At 41.4% G+C, this 22,232-nt stretch overlaps 2 protein-coding genes across 4 annotated transcripts in view; one reads left to right on the forward strand and one right to left on the reverse strand.

Annotated features, from left to right (window-relative positions):
• The window catches only part of LOC134205456 (ras-GEF domain-containing family member 1B-like), a 217,105-nt gene that overhangs the window by 175,400 nt on the left and 19,473 nt on the right, over positions 1 to 22,232 (forward strand). For 2 of the 3 annotated variants that reach the window (XM_062680713.1, XM_062680714.1), the window contains exons 2-4: positions 9,559 to 10,588; positions 11,165 to 11,215; positions 11,303 to 11,536. In XM_062680713.1, coding sequence (XP_062536697.1) covers positions 9,581 to 10,588; positions 11,165 to 11,215; positions 11,303 to 11,536 — 1,293 coding nt within the window. In that variant the 5' untranslated portion in view covers positions 9,559 to 9,580. The remainder of the gene's footprint in view (positions 1 to 9,558; positions 10,589 to 11,164; positions 11,216 to 11,302; positions 11,537 to 22,232) is intronic. The other variant, XM_062680711.1, reaches the window with a different exon arrangement.
• LOC134205454 (endoribonuclease Dcr-1) overlaps positions 1 to 22,232 on the reverse strand; it is a 194,522-nt gene that overhangs the window by 14,065 nt on the left and 158,225 nt on the right. The window lies entirely within an intron of this gene.

Genomic DNA, 22,232 nt, shown 5'->3' on the forward strand with positions numbered 1-22,232 from the left:
GAGTAAATTTTTTTGATAGTTTTTTTTTATTAAACCAAACTTATTATTTTTCTTGAGAAGCATCCCTTTGAGGTACCCCCATTAATCTTTTTGCTGTAAAGTGTAACTCATAAGATATATAAAAAGGACCTGAAAACTAACGCAATATATTGCTCTCCATAAACTTCCCGGGAATTTTCATTTTCCGTGAAACTTCCGAATTCAAATTAAGTTCATATATCGCTTTTGAAAGTAGGATTCCGCACCCCTTGAAAGGAACCTTTCGAGCCTCTTGAAAGTTGGTTTTCGAGCCACTTAAAACGGGGCTTCGAAGTATCTTGAATGGACGCTGCTAAGCCTTTTAAAGAAGAATTCCGAGCCTCTTGAAAGGAGGCCTCCGAACCACTCAAAATGAGGCTTCCGAGCCTCGAAAGGAACGTTCCGAGCCTTTTTAAAAGAGTCTTACAAGCCTTTGAAAAGATGCTTCCGAACCTTCTTGAAAGAGGTTTCTGATCCTCTTGAATGGCGGCTTTCGAGCTTTTATGCTTTCTGAAGGTACGGTTCCAAGCGTCTTAAAAGAAGAATTTCGAGCCCCTTAAAGTAAGTAAGCCTCTTGAAAGTAAGCTTCTGAACCACTTGAAAGGATGCTTTCGAACCTTTTGAAATGAGGTTTACGAACCTCTTGAAATAAGGCCTCCGATCCTCTTGAAAGGATGTTTCCGAACTTCTTAAAAGAAGTTTCTGAGCCTCTTGAAAAAGGCCTTACGAGTCTCTTGAATGGCGGCTTACGAACCATTTAAAAAGACGCTTCTGAGATTCCTGAAAGTACGGTTCCAAGCCTCTTAATAACTTTGAAAAATGTTGTTCGATTTTATCAGTTTTAAAACCAGTTGATTTAGACAATTATTTTAGTTTAATATATCATTATATGACATGTCCACCAGGTCCCATATGCGTGTGTTCCTGAAGAGTATGTTTGAATGCAAATTAAAAAAAAATAGCCATTTTCGATGTCTCGGTAATGGTCGAGAGTCGAATTCCATTTGGCTGAATCAGACGCATGGCCGAAACAGTTATAAGACCGAATACGGTTCAGACGAAAATATCATTTTTGTTGTTATTTTAATTGGCTTTTTTCGGTGACAATTAAATCAAAACAGAAATTTTGCGTTACGCAAAGATTCTTGAGGGATAACCCAAACCTGGGGTGGCATTGCGCATCTCGATTCGAACGAAATTCTATCGAGTCGAACATGTTTAGCATTACGGCTTTCGATTCGATCTCGAAAACGACTCATCGTCCGAGTAAAAAGATATTTTAGTTACTAGATAAAGATTATCGCTTCGGTTCCCTTTGGTCTGCTGTTCGGAACATGTTGGGTACCAAGCTGTCAAATCGTATGGATTTTCCTTCTTTGACATTTAGCTCCCCTATCCTCGCCAGCAAAAGATATTCCGGACAGCGACAATCTTAATCTAGTAACTAAAATATCTTTTTTCGAGTATGCTCAAGGAGGTACAAGAATAACGAGATGTTTTGGCATTATGGATACTCGATAGCACACTGAAAATCGACTCAAGTCGATTGAAAAACGCTCGTCACCTTTACAGCTTTCGAATGTCATCTCTTTCTGAATGTTTTATTTATATTTGTTATTATTTCTGTACGGGAAGAGAATAAATGTTCCATTATTGTATCTTGAAGGAAAGAATGTCATTAGTATACCTACTTTTAAAGTTTCCAGACAATATGCAATTTCTAACTAGGGTAAAACGTCCTATCGTTGTGGTATGCCCTAATGTTGCGGTAGTGTTAAAGTAGTCCATTCTGGATATAATACCATTGAAAACAATTATGGGCACGCTAAAACTATTCGGATTAACGACTAGAACAGCTTTTGTTTGACAAAATTCCGTTCAAAATGATGAAAAATTAACATTTTTCGTTAAAAATTTGAATCCTTTGAGCCTATTATTGCGGTAGTGCTAAGGTCCTATTGTTGCGGTATCACTCCCCATAAGAATTACATGCAATACCGCAACAATAGGACTGACCTTCAAAAAATATCGCAACGATAGGCAACTGCGTCCTATTATTGCGGTAGTTTGTTTTTATTGTGATAAAAACAAAACAACATAACAATTGACGTAATATTTACGAAACTATAGTTAACGAGCATCCTATCCCGATATCCGCGTAAAAACGATTTTAACTAAAATTCTTGACGATTTCGATAAACCGCGTGAAAAATCCAAGGAGAAAATCTGCATAAAAACGTGTATATTCCGAAATCTACGTAAAAATAGTTGCGTTAAATAAAACAAACACGCAACAGATGACTCAAGTGCATTTAACTAAAACACATAGAAACATCAAAGTAATTTATTATCGAATCCTTTTTTTGTTTTAAATTATTTAGCTCAAAATTGGATCTGTAACATAAACTCGAATAAATATAAAACCTTTAAATTGTGTCGTAACAATATCTCAATATACAAAACATATCGTATCGGTATAATATTTTAATCGGTTGGAACTGCTCAATAAATAATGTTGCTTTTTATAGTTATTGAGCACAATTTGTTTGTTTATAACTGTCAATTCATGCCCTGAAGGATGCCTTTCCAACGTTTCCACACTGAAACCAAAACTACCCAAAAGTGGGTTGTTTGCACTCAAAACCGTGGTTTGGGCCAATAACTCAAATTTGAGTTAAATGACTTTTCTGGCACTAGGTAGTTTACCTTTAATCCCATGTAAACAGTTTACCCAAAACTGAGTTTAATTTATCCAAAGCGGACCTTAATCAACCCAAAATAGAGAATATTGAATTTACTCAAATTTGGGTTATTGGGCTGAGCAACCTCGGTGTGGTGTTTGCATCTTGCTCTCTTTTTGATAGCAATCATGGGAAAGAAAGGGAAAACTACCCAAATTTGGGTAAATTTTTTCTGCGATATTCTCATCAGTGCGTATATTGAACTCAAAGTTTGGGTTGATTCATCTGTCCGTGCAACAGGCAGCATGCCCCATTGCCCCACGCAGATGAAATGACTCTTATTCTCTCTGTTTACTCACATTAGCCATGCGCTGAAGTTTGACTCTAAGAGCTATCTCTTATTCTCTCTGTTTACATTTCGTTTGACAGAATATACTCGATTACTCGAGCTAGTACAGCACCATTCGAAATCTTATACTACGATTGAATGAAGTCGAACGAAATACATAATGCCGAACTTTTTCGAAACGAATGCAAAAACGTACGAATTGAGTGATTCGATTCGAGATGCGCAATGCCACCCCTGGTCATCACGAAGGCGGAAAAAGGCAACAAGATTGTCATCATGGAAACACAGGAGTTTCAGTGTAAGATGAAAGAACTTCTGTGCAACGAGGACACCTACAAAAAGTTGAAAACCAATCCGACGAATAGAATTCTGAGTAGTATAAAAAATCTACTCAACAAAGGATACATCGACGGTGGCACTCAGAGAAAACTGAAGGAATCCAGCTGCCATCCACCAAGGATCTACGGTCTTCCGAAAATTCACAAGGGTACTTTTCCCGAAAATTCACAAGGGTACAGAAGGTACTTTTCTCGTTCGATGTGGTCTCACTGTACACAAACGTACAAGTAGACTTTGCATTGGAATATCTTGAGAAGCGATGGGAGGAAGTGGAACAACATACCAACATGTTCGGAGACGAGCCAGTCTCGGGCTGAAAGTCTCCTTAATAAAGACAAAAAAAAACATACCGACATAGACAAAACGAGTTTCATTGACGCTTTCAATTTGGTTCTGAAGTCGACTTTTTTTTGTATACCAAGGAAAGATATATGAACAAACGCATGGCGTACCCATGGGATCTCCACTTTCCCCAGTAATTGCTAACGTATTGCTTGTAGAACGGACGACAACAAAGTTTACATCGGCCAAACGAAAAGAATGCTTGAGATGAGGATCGCAGGCACAGGAATGACTGCAAAAACAGAAATCCGAGATCGGGGCTGGCAGTTCACTTCATGGAAGAAGGACATGTTTCGACTTCAATAAAACTAAAATTTTGAATCGAATACAAGACCAGGCGACCAGAACAATTGCGGAAGTATTCCAAATAAAAAAACAAGGCGATGCGCATACGGTCAAGCTACAGCGGGAGTGTGGTATATTTGATACAACCTACAACGGTATGTTGGCGGAATTGAGAAGAGTACTGTAGTGAATTTATATATATATATATATTTGACTGTTGGAGCATTCGGGTGGACGCTAGAGACTTACACAGTTATGCTGGGTAACTGTAGGTTTTGTACTAGGCGTAGTTAATCTGGTAGACCAAATTAAGGACATTAATTCTAGGATGTTACAGTTGGCCTAGTATATCCAATAATAGTCACACTGTCTGTCAGGCCTTCATTCACGTAAAACCTTCATGTATTTAGAGCAACTACAGCATGGACTTCTAGATGTATTGGAGACCTTAAAATAATTCTCAGTACAATACTTGCACAAATGCCATATAATTGAATCATATTGAATGATACTGATCATAAGAGTAATGAAATCGTCCAATATGATCAAATTTATATATCTCTGCCTAAAATTACGCTTCTGCGCTACCTAGTTTTCTTAAGCATTAAAAGGGAGGGGTTCGGAAGAGAAGGGGTTCACATGTATATAAAAGTATAACTATCCCCTTTGATTTTAGAGAGATTTACAAGCAAAAAGCTCTTAAAACCTCCGAGATACATTGTTTTTTAATTAAAAGTTAAGGGTTAAGCACTGTATTCCTTGGATCATCGTTTTAGTCGAATTTCTGAAGTGCATTGTAAGAACTAGCTCTTTTTTAACAGAAAACAGCGGAATAGTGTCCCACATTGAATTAGCGTTGTTGTAATCAAAACTGTTGACAGAAATTGTTTAAAAAACTTGTTTCATGTTTTGTATGGACCTGCATCGCTGGGCAGTAGTAGCTTATGGGTTCGACGGTCACCTCATACGCTAGTAAGAAATCTTTTGGTGTTTTCACGAGTGAAGCTGGGCGAGGGAACGCCGACTTAGCCTCTCTCGATTACTTGATACGAGGTTGCGCGGTCGGAAGAAACATTCTCGGCTCTCTGAGACTAGTGTATCAAATTTTACTTGCCACACAAGATACATATTTATGCAATTGTTGGACACAGAACAGCTTTTCATTACTGTGGAAATCCTAATGGAACACTGAGTTGAAAAGCAGGCCAAGTTCTAGTTAGAAAGTAAAGCCATTGTACCAGAAGGAGACAGTCTTCTATAATTTCGTCAATTCTAGTTAGTCATCAAATAGCGACTACAATACAAATTGCTGTCCTTATCTATAAATATAAAAACCTAACATAAATATGGCATGAACCAAAGTTTGGATTAACATATGCGAGCACTAACATATCATATAAAGCAATAAAACTTTATTGCGTGTTCTTTTGGGAGTACTTTGGCTAACATTTGAACATCCAATCTCACCACGAAATAAAATAAAAACCAAGGCAAAAATTTGAAACACACACTCTTGGTTTGAATAGAACTCTGCCTAATAGCTTTCCGCTATGGTAACCGTGATTTCATCCAGCCAGCCAAAGCGCACCACTCGGGGTCATTCTCCGTCACGCTTCAGATCCTCCAGAAATCTCACTTCCTCTTCCATCGCCACACGAAAGTCATGACGACGCAGCAGTCAATCTCATCGTTCCGATGGCGATCACAGACCATGAAGAGTAGTTCCAGTTCCACCGTACCATCATCCTCCGGTACTCATCAACAACATCGGTATGCATATCTCAACTGTCTACCTACTGCCTCCCACGAGCCATTACTCTACGGTTAGTTCAATCCTCAGGCTCTGCCTCGCCGCCGACCGGCACCATGCCGGCCAAGCAAGAATGAATCAAACAGAACCGCATCCATGATCCATGAATGAAACCGTGCAAAAATCGTGGAATGTGTAAAAATAATCAAAAGCCGTCCCGTAATGTGGTGCGGTACGCATCTGTAGCACATCCGATGTGCCGATGTCTAGGGTAGTTTTCTTATTTCTGGAAACTGCTTAGGAAAGTAAAAGCGATAATAAAATCAAACTATTTACAGGTGACAATTACCCTCCATTCATCACCTATTCTTTTTGTTGAATAACACGTGCTTACATGCTGAGCTCTGATTTTTTCATGAGTTCGGCGAGCTAACCATTAGTTGTTTCCAGGCCTTTTTATTTCACTGAATTAATTATCTATTCCCGTTACCACGCCGGAGCGCCAGCAAGGCAAATTGGTATTCCATTCGGCAACATCTGCCGACTGCGATAAAGTTGATAGATCTGTCGATGAACTGAGTATCTATCACAGCAGGCATTTTTTTTTCTTCCAAATTTGTTACCGTTTGCCAGCTAACATAAGGGAATTACCCTATTGGTAGGAAACGAACTAAGAAAACCGATTCAACATAATCGTGGCCTACTGGTTGTACACGATTATTCGCCCATGGGGGTTTGGGGTTAGCAGAAGCTCATGTTTTGCCGGCATTTTTTTTTATTTCACCGTGGGATGTTCCTCCATCGACGTCGACGCTGTTATACGATGCGATGGGTGGTGATTAATACCGGGCTACGAAAACATCGCGATAGACGACGAAGTAAAACAAAGAGGTCGAATAAAAAGCAAAATACAAAACGTGAACCTCTCAGACTCGGTTTATGAGCAGCGTGCTCGAACGAACGATGACGGGGGGATGAGTCACGCCGGCAATGTCCGTTCTGTGGATGAGGGTGGGATGATGGCTTGGCGCCGCCAGCAACCGTGGCCAAGTGTGGTACTCAACTGATGTGCTTTTTGAAACGTGACTCCCTGATGGTTGGTTGTGTAGAGGAGGGTTCTGTCATTGACCACCGTACATCGGGCAATGGCTAGGAAGCTTTGTTAGGCGAATTGACGAAGCTTAAATGATGACAATGTGCACTTCAATATTGGCTTTTCGTTTGTTGGTTGATACAATGTCACGCTCACGATGTCATTGTTACTCAAATCATGAACATCAGCGTGTAGATATTAAGCATCTAATCGATTTCAAGTCAAGCTTGGGTCGAAAGCACCTCGACAACAATGTCATACTATTTCAATTTTCGAAGCAGATACGATGATTGTCGATAACTGCATATTGTGCTCTGTACCAAAGATTGAATTTCCTGAAACTTTATCATAGGATTCACTACAAGTTACCGGCTGTTCGGCCACATTGAGAGTTGGCGTAAAGTCAATGTCAACTTCTCTCCACGAACAGCCTAGATAGCCGTGTGGTGTCGGCAGCTGGTTATCTGGCTAAGAATAACATTACGGATTGCCTGTTCCAGTGGTAAAAGTCCACCATACAGGTGACCCCTAATTCTCGGTGTGATGCGGCTTTATGCTTACCGTGCCTACGAATGAATGGTTAGGGGGGTCTAATAAGAATTTAATCGCAAACGGAGCCTGTGAAGCACCAGGGCCCCCTTCACAGTATTTTAGCCCTCGCTGCGCTAACTTTTTACTTCTCCGAGATAATCGGCTACTCTTATTCAACCTCATCGTGAGGTTAAATAAGAGTAGGGTTATGAATATGTGTTTTAATTAGTTTTCAACAAATTGTTACCTAGGGTATCTGTTCCATTATTAATAACATGCTCCTATATCAATAACATTCGCAAAACAGGCGATTTAGGCTCAATTTGTGTCGTGTTTTGTTGTTTTCCGACGTGCTCACTGCTGAAAAAAATCACAAAAATGAGAAACAAAACAAATAGCGCACCAATTCTTTGTTTTCGAATGGTATTGATTTGGGTACATGGTATGAATTCAAGGAGCAGTTCCCCTATATTGATTCGCATTATGCGTTTTTTACAATGTGATTTTTGTATGTTACCTATATGGATTCGCATTATGCGTTTTTTCACAGTGTACTCTGTGTCTCGTCCTTGGCGTTTGGCTTCGGTTACTCTTGTTCAATCTCAACGTGAGGTTAAATAAGAGTGGGGTTATGAATATGTGTTTTACTTAGTTTTCAACAAATTGTCACCTATATGGATTCGCATTATGCGTTTTTCACAGTGTACTCTGTGTCTCGTCTTTGGCGTTCGGCTTTGGCTACTCTTGTTTAATCTCAACGTGAGTGTGGGGTTATGAATATGTGTTTTACTTTGTTTTTCAACAAATTTTCACTTATATGGATTCGCATTATGCGTTTTTTTTTACAATGTACTTTGTGTTTGTCACCTATATGGATTCGTATTATACGTTTTTCAAAGTGTAATCTGTGTTTCGTCTTTGATGTTTGGCTTCAGCTACTCTTGTTTAATCTCAACTTGAGGTTGAATAAAGGTGGGGTTATGAAAATGTTTTTTTTTACTTAGTTTTTTTAAACAAATTGTCACCTATATGGATTCGCATTATGCGTTTTTTACAATGTACTTTGTGTATGTTACCTTTATGGATTCGCATAATACGTTTTTCACAGTGTACTCTGTGTCTCGTCCTTGACGTTCGGCTTCGGCTACTCTTGCTCAATCTCAACGTGAGGTTAAATAAGAGTGGAGTTATGGATATGTATTTTACTTAGTTTTAAACAAATTGTCACCTACATCGATTCGCATTATGCGTTTTTTACAATGTACTTTGTGTATGTAACCTATATGGATTCGCATTATGCGTTTTTCACAGTGTACTCTGTGTCTAGTCCTTGACGTTTGGCTTCGGCTACTCTTGTTTAATCTCAACGTGAGGTTAAATAAGAGTGGGGGTTATGGATAAGTGTTTTACTTAGTTTTCAACAAATTGTCACCTATATGGATTCGCATTATGCGTTTTTCACAGTGTACTCTGTGTCTCGTCCTTGACGTTTGGCTTCGGTTACTCTTGTTCAATCTCAACGTGAGGTTAAATAAGAGTGGGGTTATGAATATGTGTTTTACTTAGTTTTCAACAAATTGCCACCTATATGGATTCGCATTATGCGATTTTTACAATGTACTTTGTGATTGTCACCTATATGGATTCGCATTATGCGTTTTTCACAGTGCACTCTGTGTTTCGTCTTTGACATTCGTCCATTGTTACGTCCTCTGTGTTTCTGTGACACCTCTCTTTAGTCCCAGCTGAATGCGTGTGAGTCTACATAATTGGCTTTCCTATAAATTGTTTCATTCTCCTTACCAACTTCACTTCCTCTCCCTTTCCCCTTTTCACTTCCTTTTCCGTCAGGTAAATGATGAGAAAGGCCTTTGAAGGCGATGGCACAAATCTCCCAAATTGAGGGGAACGTGCCTCCTGAGCCGACGTTCTGATACCTGATACCTGATACCTCGACAACAATGTCATACTATTTCAATTTTCGAAGCAGATACGATGATTGTCGATAACTGCATATTGTGCTCTGTACCAAAGATTGAATTTCCTGAAACTTTATCATAGGATTCACTACAAGTATGGAGAAGGTACTCGTTTTTCATGCCGCAGAAAATATTGAAAGCATTCTTAAGACTGAAATATTTAACACATAAAACTTAATTTTCTATTCAAGGTTACCCTGGCGCTTCCAAGCTATGGACGATGAAATCCTGAAAACAGTAGAGTCCATGCTTGGCACCAACATTCAGGTGGTAGACTGCGAAAAAACTCAAACCATCAGAGAGGAGGAAGTGCTGCTCATCAATGGAGTACCGGTCACGTTGGAAGGGTCCGATGGCAATGCCATCAAGAAAGCGCTTATCGCCGGTGAAATTCCCTCCTGTGAAATGCTCAACCAGTTGCTGTTCCGAGCCGGTGTCCTTCGACAGCCTGTGCAATTAGAAACGTCTCTGAGTGTCAAAACTAGCACGGTGACCACCGAAGATATCACCATTGCGCGCAATGGTAGGATACTGGACGAGCGATCCTGTGAGACGAAGGAAAATAATTACTATACGAGCACTTCCAACGAAATATGGGAACCGGTCAGCCGGCTCAAAAAGAAGAAACAAGAAATCATCAACGCCAGTACGGTGGACGATATGCTGTCCAATCAGCTTAGTAATGATCTGTACTTAGTGTCAAACGAATCTCCCTGCGAAAATGTTTCTTCCCACCCATTGCGCCAAAACTCCATTTGCACGGAATCTTCCACGTCTTCGTCAGCTGAATCCAACTACTCCTCATCGCGGCCCGTCAGCAACGTATCGGCGGCCTCGTATGACAACTTCGTCTGCCAAATCACCCCTTCGCATCCGCGAACGGAACTGAGCAAATCGTCCACCAAACTTTCGCCAAACAAACAGAGTATCAGCTGTGACTCCGGAAACGACGAGGTCACGCTCACGTCGGTCTACAGCAGCGGTGGCATCGCCGGCCACGAGTTCTATCCCTTCCACGACATCTCCAAAACCAACACCACCAACTCGATGCAAACCGATTCGTCTTTCGGGTGCGAATTTTCACCGCCTACATCATTCCACGACGAGCCGGATTTTGCCGTCATCCCGCAGAACGGTACCCTCGCGACGTCGCCTATTCCACAGAAGCGGCGTAATCGCACCCTGCTTCGAACCCGACCGCAGAGGCATTTACACAAAAATGTACGACCAGAGGGCATGATATGCGTAATTCAGATCGCAGGCCGATCGATTTTCCTTACCAACACCCACATTTTAGTCATATAAGTGCAAGCAGTGAATGTTTTCTCAATACTTGTTGTTGGGCGGGAAATAAGACGGATCACCAGCCATGCAAATTCAATTAAACACTGCAGATCGGATGTGTTAATATTAGATTGACATTGTTTTCTAGCGATTTAGTATTAATACAAGTTAAAAATCAGAGCTGTGGCAATCCTAACTTGTCTGAGAGATTTTCTAAAATCGCAAAAAAAAAATTAACCAAATAATCTTGAAATTTCGTAAATTTTTCCACTTTTGAACACCAAAATTCAATTTCTATGTTCTTAAATTTGTATTGCAAATCACATTAATAATAGTAGACTGGCTATTCCAGTCTGCAGTGTAGCAGCACTTCCAGCAGCATGTGCGGTAGAATCTGATCATACGACACCGCAGCTGGTGATCAACTGTATAAACTCATTAACAGCAGTAAACATCCAGGCAGAAATAATAATTTGCTCCCGTCTTTCCTGTGTTTTCTTTTTCACTTCGCAGAATGACGCCACTGCGAACTGTGCCGATGATCCCAGCCTCAATGACGACAATGTAAGATCGACATCGACATAAAAAAAATCCATTCATCTAACCAAGCGAATTTCCATTCCATTTTCCTCCTATTTTCCTACATTCTAGTGCCTGGTCTACCGAGATGGAAATCTGATTTCCGGCACGCTGGAGATGCTCATCAAGCATATGGTGCCAACGGACGAGTACTACCCGGACCAGTCCTACCTTTTCGCGTTTCTGCTCAGCGCCCGACTGTTCATCAAACCGCACGAGCTTCTGCAGCAAGCATGTGATATCTGCCATCAGCAGCAGCAGCTGAACGTTCATCTCAACAACAATAACAACACCATCGCAAATCAGGTACCTCCTACTTACGATTTAATGACCGTAGATTGAAACTGTCACGGTGGTGACTGCGTAGCAATTTTTTGCGAACTTGAATTGGATTGTATTGGCCTAGATAGGACAATAGAGTGCAAATTATTTTTTTTTTTTTTTTGTGTCTTTATTAGGGAGACTTTCAGCCCGAGGCTGGCTCGTCTCCGAGAGAGTGCAAATTAAATGTAAAACAAATTCAACCTAATTCGAATCTAAATCCTTTTCAACGCCAATGTTCAAATCCCATCAACTTCAAAAAGAATCCAAAATCAATTCGAATCAATTTCAAATTGAATTTTAATCCAGTTCAATTCAATTAAAAGCTTATACAAATCTGATCCAAGCGGAATCCAATCCGAATCAAAACCAAATCTATCATTCAAGTGCCGAACCGTACGTTCCCTACTACTATCTTCGAACAAGTTGAACCGAGACAATGCTCTACGGTGTCAACATGCTTACTTTTGCACTCCAACACGTGGCGATAAAATATGCGTCACTCATTTTTCTTACGAGCCTACCTTGGTTTCTGTATCCCGTGGAAATCCATATTTATTCTAGATTTATTGCATATCTACCTTAAATGTGGAATAAATAATTACTTGAATCGTATCAGATTAAATCCGGAATCCAAACCCAAATTACTTCACGTTTTCGGACCAGACCGGGAATTAAACCCAGCCACTTTCAGCATGGTCGTGCACACTTACTGCTCGACTAAGGAAAATTCCATGTATATGTTAAGTACAAGCCTCCCGGAATTCAAATTTAAATCTACTCACGTTTTCAAGGGCACACCACTCAATACGGAAGCGACGTACAACTGTCTGTTTTATTATTCCAGCTTTGTTGTATCGCAACATCCATGAAACAATAAAAATTACAGATGTGCGTTGCTTCCGTATTGCGCGGTGTGCCTTCGAAAACGCGAGTCAATTCGGGTTTGTTTTCCAGGAGGCTTGTCCGTAGGATAACTGTGGAAGTGATGAATGCAAATTTTCAATCCGAAAATTGTCTAGACCGACACCGGGAATCGAACCCAGCCACCCTCAGCATGGTTTTGCTTTGTAGCCACGCGTCTTAATACCGCACGGCGAGGGCCCCACATCAGCAGAAATTCACGAACCGAGCGATCAGTTGTGCGGATCTCGGCAAAAGAATCAAAAAATGTCGAGCGGGAATAAGTGTGTACGTGTTAAAGGTGTTGGTTTGCGTTGGAGTAAAGCTATGTCCATTTAGAATCCGGAATAATAAAATCATCTATATCTCGGTAACGGACTGACGTACAAAGAAGGTTAATACATCAAAACAAGGGTAATTCACTGTACTTTAAGGAAAAATTATTGATACAAATAATTTCTTCTTGTTTCTAGTGAAAATTCGCACCTTCTTCTTATTCCTCTCATCAAAAGTTGCACACCTCCGGAGTCAACTTCCTTGGCACATTTGTTCCACATTTTGGTCATCTGAGTCGCGTCCCGAGCTGTTTTTCCACTTTTTCCACTTTTCTTAAGCTTACGCTTCATTACTGCCCAAAATGTCTCGATGGGCCGGAGCTGTGGGCAGTTGCGTGGATTTATGTTTTTATCGATGAAATTTTCGTTATTATCGCGGTACCACTGGATGACTTCCCGGCTGTAGTGGCAACTCGCCAAATCTGGCCAAAACTTCACGGGACATTTATGGGCTTTATGGGAGGTCGACCGCGGTTTTTGGGACATTCCTCCTTGTACAGCTTCGAGTCCATCGTCTTATTCGTCACAAACACTTAGGTCTTTGCCCCACTGTTGCATATCCCTTGCCAAAATCATCCTTTTTTTTGCAAGTTTGTCCAAAAATCAAAACTTAAACTTCGCAGGAACTACTCCTCGTGCCATCACCATGTAAAATTTTTGGCTAGGAAGCTAGGAAGTCCGAAATCCATTTTGACGTAGGTTCCATCATCGATGAGTAGGATTATCAACGTGGGTGTGCAAACTTTTTTCTCTCCATTCGGCTTCCATCTGGAATAATTTTTGACACGCTGCACGAAACTTCGTGAAATTTATACCACAGCAAGTGGGCGCCTAGGTAGACAAACCACTGTAAAAGAATTCTTGCAGCGGTCACTTTCCGTGCCGCTGCAATACAATAAATGATTCCGGATTCTAAATGGACATAGCTTTACTGTCAGATTCGTCAAATCGACGTTTTAATCTTTGTTTACAAAAGCAGATAAGTCGTTTTGAAAATTTGGTAGTGCATTATTGTTTGAAATTATCAGGTGGGTGGCTCGACACCATGTTTTTGCAGCCAACATCTAAAAGTAAAATAAAGACACCATCACACGAACTACGGTCAGGAATTAATTCTTATCCCTTCTTTCTTCATGTCCCTTCTTCCCGAAAAGCACAATTCTGACCTATTTTTTTTGCAACAACTCGAATACGACTAAATCTAGTTGTGTATAAGTCACATAAACTGGTTTATGACAAGTGTGTTGCTCGGATTCTTCATTACCGTCCTGCGGGGCTTTTTTTGACTTCAGGGGCTACTTTGGATTTTGGATTTTCTGAAAAAATTAAGCGAAAAAAATACCAAATTTGAAACAGAAAGTTAGCATCCAACTATCAAAAAGACACCCGAATGGTAATAATGGCGATTTGATAGTAATTTAGGTTACAATTCTTGTTTTAAAATGTCCAAAGAAGCCCCCGATTTGTCAAAAGAAGCCCCACACGACGGTATTTTATTCCTCTTATTTCTCCTTGCTTTCATCTTCCTTCCCTCTTCATTTTCTTTCATTCTTTGTTTTTAACCATTCATCCTTTTTCTTTCTCCTTTCTTCCTTTAACTTTTTTCTTCTTCCTTCTTCCTTCTTGTTTTCTCCTGTTTCCATTTTCCTACTTTGTGTTTTTATTCTTTCTACTTTTTTATCCTCTCTCCCTTCTTTCGCTTTCTTTCGCGTCCTTCGCTTTTCTTCCTTCTTCATTTTCCATTAATCCTGCTTCATTCTTGCTTCTTCCATCTCCTTTCTCCCCTTTTCCTTCTTCCATCTTCCCTCTTCTTTTTCCTTCATATTTCTTCCTTCTTTACTCCTTTTCTATTCTTCCTTCCTTTTCCTTCTTTCATCTTTCTTTGTCCGTCTCCCTTCTTCCTTTTTCATACTTCTTCTTTTTTCTTCCCTTATCTTCCTTCTTTCTTCCTTCTCTCAACTTCCTTGACGATGAATGCTGCCGATTAGCGACAGAAAATCCAGCCGTACGAAAAAGCGCAGGGCGCTGCGTATACAACACGTGGTGTATTCATCTTGGTTCTGGAAGCAGCCCATTGGTTTTCCGAATCCTGACTAGAGGTGTGCGCCGGTCCGATATTCGTCGGCGGCGGCGTTTGTTAGAATTTCGGTCGGTGGCGTTTTCGGCGTCACGCCGAAAGCCATTGTAGCCGGCGGCGACGTGAATCGGCGTGGCGATTTTTTTATTACGTTTCTTCAAGATTTTTTCCTGGATTTTTTCAAGACTTTATTTTTTGGAGGAAGAATCTTTTGAATTTCTCATGAAAAATCTAATGAACTTCTCCGGAAAATTCTATAAGTTTCTCCTAAATTAAAACATTATTTTCGGAATTTCCACGGGAACTACTTTGAAGTTTCGAGAAATCTTTGGAATTTTCAAGAGAGCTCTGTAAAATTCCCAAATAAAATTGTTTGGAATATCAGCATAAAATTTACATGCGAAATTTCAGAATTTTCAAGAGAAATTGTTCTTAACTTCTACAGGAAAATCTTCGGAAATTCACGAAAAGCTCCTGTATGAGCATTTTTTTCGAAATTTCCACAGACAAAAATTCTTCATACTTGTAGAAGAGTGCAGCTAGTAGAATAGGCGTTTTTACGTTGCCTTTTTCAGTTTAGAATAGTTATGACGGCTAGTTTAGCATGGCCAACGATAAGACAGTCAATTATTAAGAATTTCTCTAAGAAGTTGTCAATGAAAATTTTGGAATATTCACGAGAAATTCTCCTGAATTTTAACGGAAACTTCTTTAGAATTTCCGCGGAGGATTTTCAAAATGTAGATCCTAAAAAAAACTTTGGATTTCAACGGCAATTCGATAGGTACATCAATTTTGCGGTTATTGGACAGCTGAACTTCAAAACAATGTCAAAGTCGATGATAACTGCATTGCACTGCACAATCTTGTGCACTTCTTTTTCATCTAACACACTTCTTTTTCGTCTGACAATCGCTAAATGAAAAGAAAACATGTTGCCGTTATCGAAAGACTATTGCACGAACGACTTGGAAAATTCGAACGACTATTGCCCGAAAGCGACATTCGGCCGAACTGGTAATTTGGCCGAAAAAGTTGTTTGCCGTAACAAGTCATTTGGCAGAAATGATCGTTTGACCGAATAGGTCATCAGCCCGAAAATGCCGTTTGGTTGAAATGGTAGTTTGGCAGAATGAGCCATTTGGCCGAAAACATCATTTGAACCAACAAGTATACAGTCAAATGTCAATAACTGAACGGGTAATTTAGTCAAAAATATCCATCCGTTTGGCCTAAGGGGCAAGCCAAAGTAAACGCGACGAGCGATGCGACGCGACTCAAGTAAAAGAATAACAATCATTATCAACAGGCTGTCAAATTGCACTGTCGCGTCGCGTCGCATCGCACGTCACGTTTACTCTGGGTTGCCCCTAAGAAGATTTACAGCAAAAAGGCCTTTCTGTCAAATGACAGTTGAACGAAGTTTCGTAACCTATCTACTTTTTAAGTTGATAATGGCCTTTAAGCCAAAAGTCATCTGACCAAATTCCATTAAGCTGTTATCAGGTCGAAAATGATTTGATCAAAAATGTAGTTTGACCGTAATCGACACATAGCCGAAATGGACATTCACCCTAACTGGTAATTTGGCCGAAAAAATCATTTAACCGAATACAGACCCCATTCGATTTTGGCAACACGTTCGGAACATTTATGTTACCAAAATCGAATGGTTTTTGTTTTCTCATGATACTTAAACATTTCTTCACTTTGTGTGACGCTAAACAAACGGTGATTGTTTTACGCGGATTTTGAAATCTAAACGTTTACACTAATATTTTTTTCGAGCTTTTTTTTTTATTGTTTTATTGTTTTTTACTTTGATTTTGCGAGTATTACGATATTTACGTTGCAAAAATCGAATGGGGTCTGTAGATCATTTGACTGAAAATGCCGTTTGGTACGAACGGTTATTTGGCCCGAAAATGTCCTTTCTGCAATACAACCCTTTCAGCCAAACGGCAATTTCTGTCCAATTTGTCCTTTTCAGCTAAACGTCATTTTGGCAAAATGATCAATTAAACCGAACGACACTTGTCAAAGTAGGTTGTAGAAAGGACATTTTTGGGCCAAATGGATCTTTCTAGCATATAACAATTCTTACCGAAAGACATTTTTGGTCAGATGATCTATTCGGTTAAACGACTTCAGCCAAATGACCTGTTAGGCAAACAACTTTTTAAAGTCCGACCAAATGTCCCTTTTGACTGTACGTCACTTTCGGCCAAACTACAAAATGATAACAGTTTCCGTTAAACGTTTAGTTTTGCTTAATGGTACTTGGCTAGATGTCTTTTGGTCTAACGGTCAGTATCGACGTAAAAGTAGAGAGGCTACGAATCTTTGTTCAATATTACCCGTTAAGTCTTTTATATTTAGCCGTATAACCCGTTGTACCAAATAATATTTTCGGCCAAATGGCCCATTCTGTCAAAAAATCATTTTGGCTAAACGGCATTTTCGACCAACGATCGTTTCGGCCAGACGACGGCTTTTTCAGCCGAATCACCAGTTCGGCCCTCTGCCGCTTTCGGTCAATGAAATTTCCCAAGAATTTCTTAACGAAAATAGAAAGAATTTTCTGAAGAAATCCAAAAAAAATCCCTGAAAATTCCGAGCATTTTTCCGTTGTTTTAAAGTTGGTTATGCCAAACTAGCCGTCTAGTGATGAACTTATCCCTGCGAAAACATAACTCTAATAACGGATTAAAAAAACTATCCGTCTTAATAAATCTAGATTAAGAAAGTCAACGTTGAAGCATCCTTTTTAAGGCCACCTTACACCTCGGGAATTTGGACCGCGTATTTTTTTTTCATGTGTATTTACATATGCGATGTTTTCGGGATTTGGGCACGAAAAATCAAAATCCCGGCCCCATTTTAAATGCACGGGGACCAAATCCGGCGGAAAATTTTCCCGAGGTGTAAAGTAGCATTTACCAGTCACAATTTTCTGTGTATAATTTAAAGAATGCTCAACAGAAACTCAAGAGGAGCTTTCCGTGGATATTCTGAATATTTTCCTGTAGAAATTTGGAATAACTTCCCGTGAAAACTCTGAAGAGAGTCATGAAAAATTGATTAAATTCCGAGTGAAGTCCGGAAGGAATTCTAGTACACTTCCGCGGAAAATCTTTCGGAGAAATTCCTGGAGAAGTACCTGAAGAAACTCCCGAAAAAATACCTGTAAGAATGTCTGGGGAAATACTCGGACTTATTCCAGGAGAAATTCATGAAGATATTTCTAGAGGACTTCTTGAAGGATATTCTGAAGTAATTGCGAAAAGAATTCCAGATTGGAATGCTAGATGATTTCGCTATTGTATGTTTGGAGCTATTCCCGGAAAATGTCCTGGAAGTAATCCCGGAGAAATTAAAGGAAGAGTTCCGAGTGGAATGCCCGGAGAAGTTCCTAGAAGAATTTCCGAAGGAATTTCTTATAGATTTACAAGTGAAATTATGCAGCTAAATCTGAGGATTTCAGTCATAAATTTTTGAAGAAACTTCTGGTAGAATTTTGGGAAGAAATTCCGTATGTATTCTTTACGGAACTCTCGAATGCATTCCTGAAGGAAATGCCGGATTCTTCCTGAAGAGAGAATAGCCGAAGAAATATCTAGAAGTAAATCTTGGAGAGAAGAAAATAAATCTTCAAGGAATTTCCTCGTGAATTTCTCAAAAAAAAATAGTGGGGGGTTTCTAGATAAGGAGTAATTACAATTACATGAGAAGGATTTTTGAACAATTTTCAGAGGAATTTGTGGGGAGCTTCTAGAAGGATTTAAAGGAGATTTTTTAGGCCGGAAATGTTTCGAGTTATTTTGAACTTTCATATATTATGGATCCTGGATGCCCTGATAAGTTTTGGGAATCTTTTGAATTTCATCCACCTATTTCTGTATATGATTGGATCGTAAAGTGCACATGTTTGAGGGAATTCATTCTTCTTTTTTTGTTCTTCCTTTTTTCCTTTTTTCTTCCTTCTCGTTCTTCTTCTTTCTTATTTTCTTTTCTTCTTCAATCTTTCTTTTTTCTTCCTTCTTCCATCTTACTCCTTCCTTGTTCATTTAGGTCACATGTTTCACTGAGTTTTGTACTCCGCAGATGTCACAAACGGTACGAAAGGGCCTTCCGCCGAAATTATGTGAGAATCGGGTGTGGCCGGTGCGGGGCGGGAAATTACTTGCTGGTTCTTGAGACTGGGCATGTCATTCCAGGGCGCCGTGGAGCCCTTGACCTTTCACAATTTCGTGGTTCTGGACAAGATGAATACAGTACTAGGTGCTCCAATCTTCCAAGTTTGTGAAAGAGAAGAAGTGCAAAACGAAAACAAACCGGCTGGCTCTCCCATACTAAAATCCAAGATGGCTGAATCGTAAATTTGGCAGATTGGACCACCTAGTGGTGTTTTCATCTTGGTTCTGGAAGCAGCCCATTGGTTTTCCAAATCCTGACTGACGATCTTTTTGATCCAGGCTTTAACGTCAGCCAAGGTAACCGATGTTGTGAAACGACGGCCTTGGTGACCGACTCCAGCCAAAATGTCCGCAGTGACATTGCCTGGCACCCCACAGTGTCCGGGAATCCAGGCGAAGGTTATCGATTGTTGTTCGCTAGCGAGGATTACCTGGATCCATGAATATTTCTGATGTAGCGCAGCGATGGCACTAGCGGAATCAGTCAGAACTTGGACCGGTTAGTCGGAGTGGATAGTAGCGGCAATCAACAGAGCTGCGGTTTCCACCGCAGGCTGTCCGAGACCGTGTTCCCAGTAACGCCTAAGCCGACCCCTTCTCTCGAAAGGGAACCGTCAGTGTATCGACGCTCATGGTCCCTAAACTCAGTGTTCAGCAACTCGGCGACTCTTTTAAAGCGCCTCGCAATAGAGCTGTTTATGTTGGCTGATGAGGAGTGCCAGCTCCTCGCTCCATGCTAGTAGACTTTATCCAGAAGAGACTGATGCCGGCCATCGTGTGCATGATCCGATCCCCTTGAAGAAGGAGAGGGTCCCTATGGTTTCCGAATGTGGCGGAATCGTGTGCGGCGGTTTTTAGGCAAATAGCCACTTGCACACGATGGCGAAATGCGTGCTTCAGAGCAGGCAGCCTCAGCGGATGTGCAAGGAAGAAGTCCGGAAGCTATGCGGAGGTTTTGGTTGAAGACTGGGGACACCCGAGCAACCGAATTTAGTTACATTAGAGTTGCTGCGACCCAATTGATCGCCAGGGGAGTATGTCGAGAGTTGTTGTGCTGCTAGGGGAGTAAGTATGTCGAGAAGCTCACAACGTGCTATACAAGTCAGTTCTAGTTCGTACAGCAGTGTTCGTCCTATGTGGTCTTGATAAAGTTTTAACAAGGTTGATCCTTGATTTGCAGCTGTATTTGACCGCTTGGAAATTAGGGACGAAGGTCAGTCCTCTGTCGATGGAGACTTCGAGGACCTTGACGAGTTTCCAGTGGGGTCCAAGTGCGGTTAAACGCCTTCGAAATATCCAGGGAAACTAGATCGACGTGTTTCCCTTGGTCAAAGGCGCTTTGGAGTACGTCTCCTAATCCGGCAAAGTACGAACTAGCCCCATACCCCGGGCGAAAGGCGTGTTGGCGAAAACCAAGTCGTCCGTCAGACTCAAGCTTTTCACGCAGCCTACGGTTGACCAACCTCTCGACGACCTTTGATACACAGGAAGTCAGCGAGATAGGCCGGTAATCAGCGGCGTCGCGGGAGGAGATACTGTTTTTAGGTATCGGAATAACGTGGCTGAGGCGCCACTCGTCGGGAAAAAAATATTGGTCCAAGGTTTGGCAAGAGCGAAGGAAAACTCGGTGATTGAAAAGGGCTAGTTTATTGGGGAAATTCCGGCGGGACTCAAAAGTTCTGCAGCGTTGGCTGGTGGCTATGAGCCTTTGAAAATCGGCAATCGGCTGGGTAACCGTTTACTGATTACGGCGGATCGGAAATAGTACGGTCTTACACATCGATGTGGATGGCACAAGATCTGCGCTTGCGCATTGACTTTCCTCCATAGGTCGGCGGTGGATTTGGCCAAATTGATGGAGTCAAGGAAGTCTTCCCAGCGCTTCTTTGTGGCGTCTTGGATGACCTTTCGGCATTCATAGTGTTCATTTATTTTCCAATGCACTTACATTTCTCGGCTCCCCAGGAGGAAGACTCCTGAGCGCTCGGAGGGCTTTCCTTCTGGCTTTAACAGCTCGATGCGTTTCGTCCGACCACCAACGAAGGGCTTTGCGTCCTGGCCGAGAACTGGTCTGAGGAATGGATAGACCAGCGGCGTCGAGAACGATCTTGGAGAAGTCGGGAAGCGTAAGCGGGGTAGTGTACTCTAACGCGTGTCTCCATGCTGCTATCAAAAGACTTCATAACGCCATCGCGGCTTCTTAGAAGTGGTAGGGAGAGAGGCGTTGTCAATGACTTGAATTAGAAAATAATTGCTCCCATAGAGGTCGGAAGCAACCTCCCAATTGACCATAGAAAGGAGGGGCGGCTGATGGTGGTCACGTCGATGGCGGTGGCCGAATGGCCATGAAAAAATGTGGGTGAACCATCGTTTAGCAGGGGAACTAGATCTGTCTTCTAGAAAGCTTCGAGTAGCGCCACACCATGGGGGTCCGACCTTGTACCACCCCAGGTCGGGTGGTGGACGTTCATATCTCCCAAAAGAAGAAGGGTAGACGGGGTCTCACTGATGATGTCACTCACCCTTGTTTGATGGCGGAAGCGTTCCATAGGGGAGATTGACATTCACACTGCTAATAGGACTGCTACCTCGAAGACGGACTCCAACGACTGGGAGGTATTCACGAAACTGAAGAACGTCAAAGGGGATCTTCCGGAGGATCTCTATTGCCACGGAATTCCGGATATTTTTAACTATCTTGCAAATCCATGTGTATTTGCCAAGGGAGCGATCTATGGACGCTGGTGAGAAGCAGTTGACCTCCTGGAGGGCAATAATCCAGGGCGAACTATCGTTCGTCAACAGTTTCAGGTTGGGCAATAATATTCCATTGAAGACTAAGTTTGACCTCTAGGGGAAGCATCGGGGTCGGAAAAGAGGCAGAAGTGTTTCCTAGATCCGTACCCGATGCAGGTAGTTGCAATGATGACGTTGTATCAGTGCTGATCAAAAGGCGAGAGAAGAGAGCGCGGGAGTCGGAGTGGATATCCTCGGAGGTATCCGGAAGGGTACTATTGTAGACAGGAGTGTCTTGGGTGGTCCAGCCTGGGTGACGTTAGAAGCTGGATTGGATTTGGTGACATGCTGGCAGTGGTAGAACTTATCACTCGGATTGGAGTACCCGAGGAGCCTAGGGCGCTGGATCTGTTGAGACTTATAACCCAAATCTT

This window comes from Armigeres subalbatus, chromosome 1, assembly GCF_024139115.2.
Source record: "Armigeres subalbatus isolate Guangzhou_Male chromosome 1, GZ_Asu_2, whole genome shotgun sequence".
NCBI lineage: Eukaryota > Metazoa > Arthropoda > Insecta > Diptera > Culicidae > Armigeres > Armigeres subalbatus.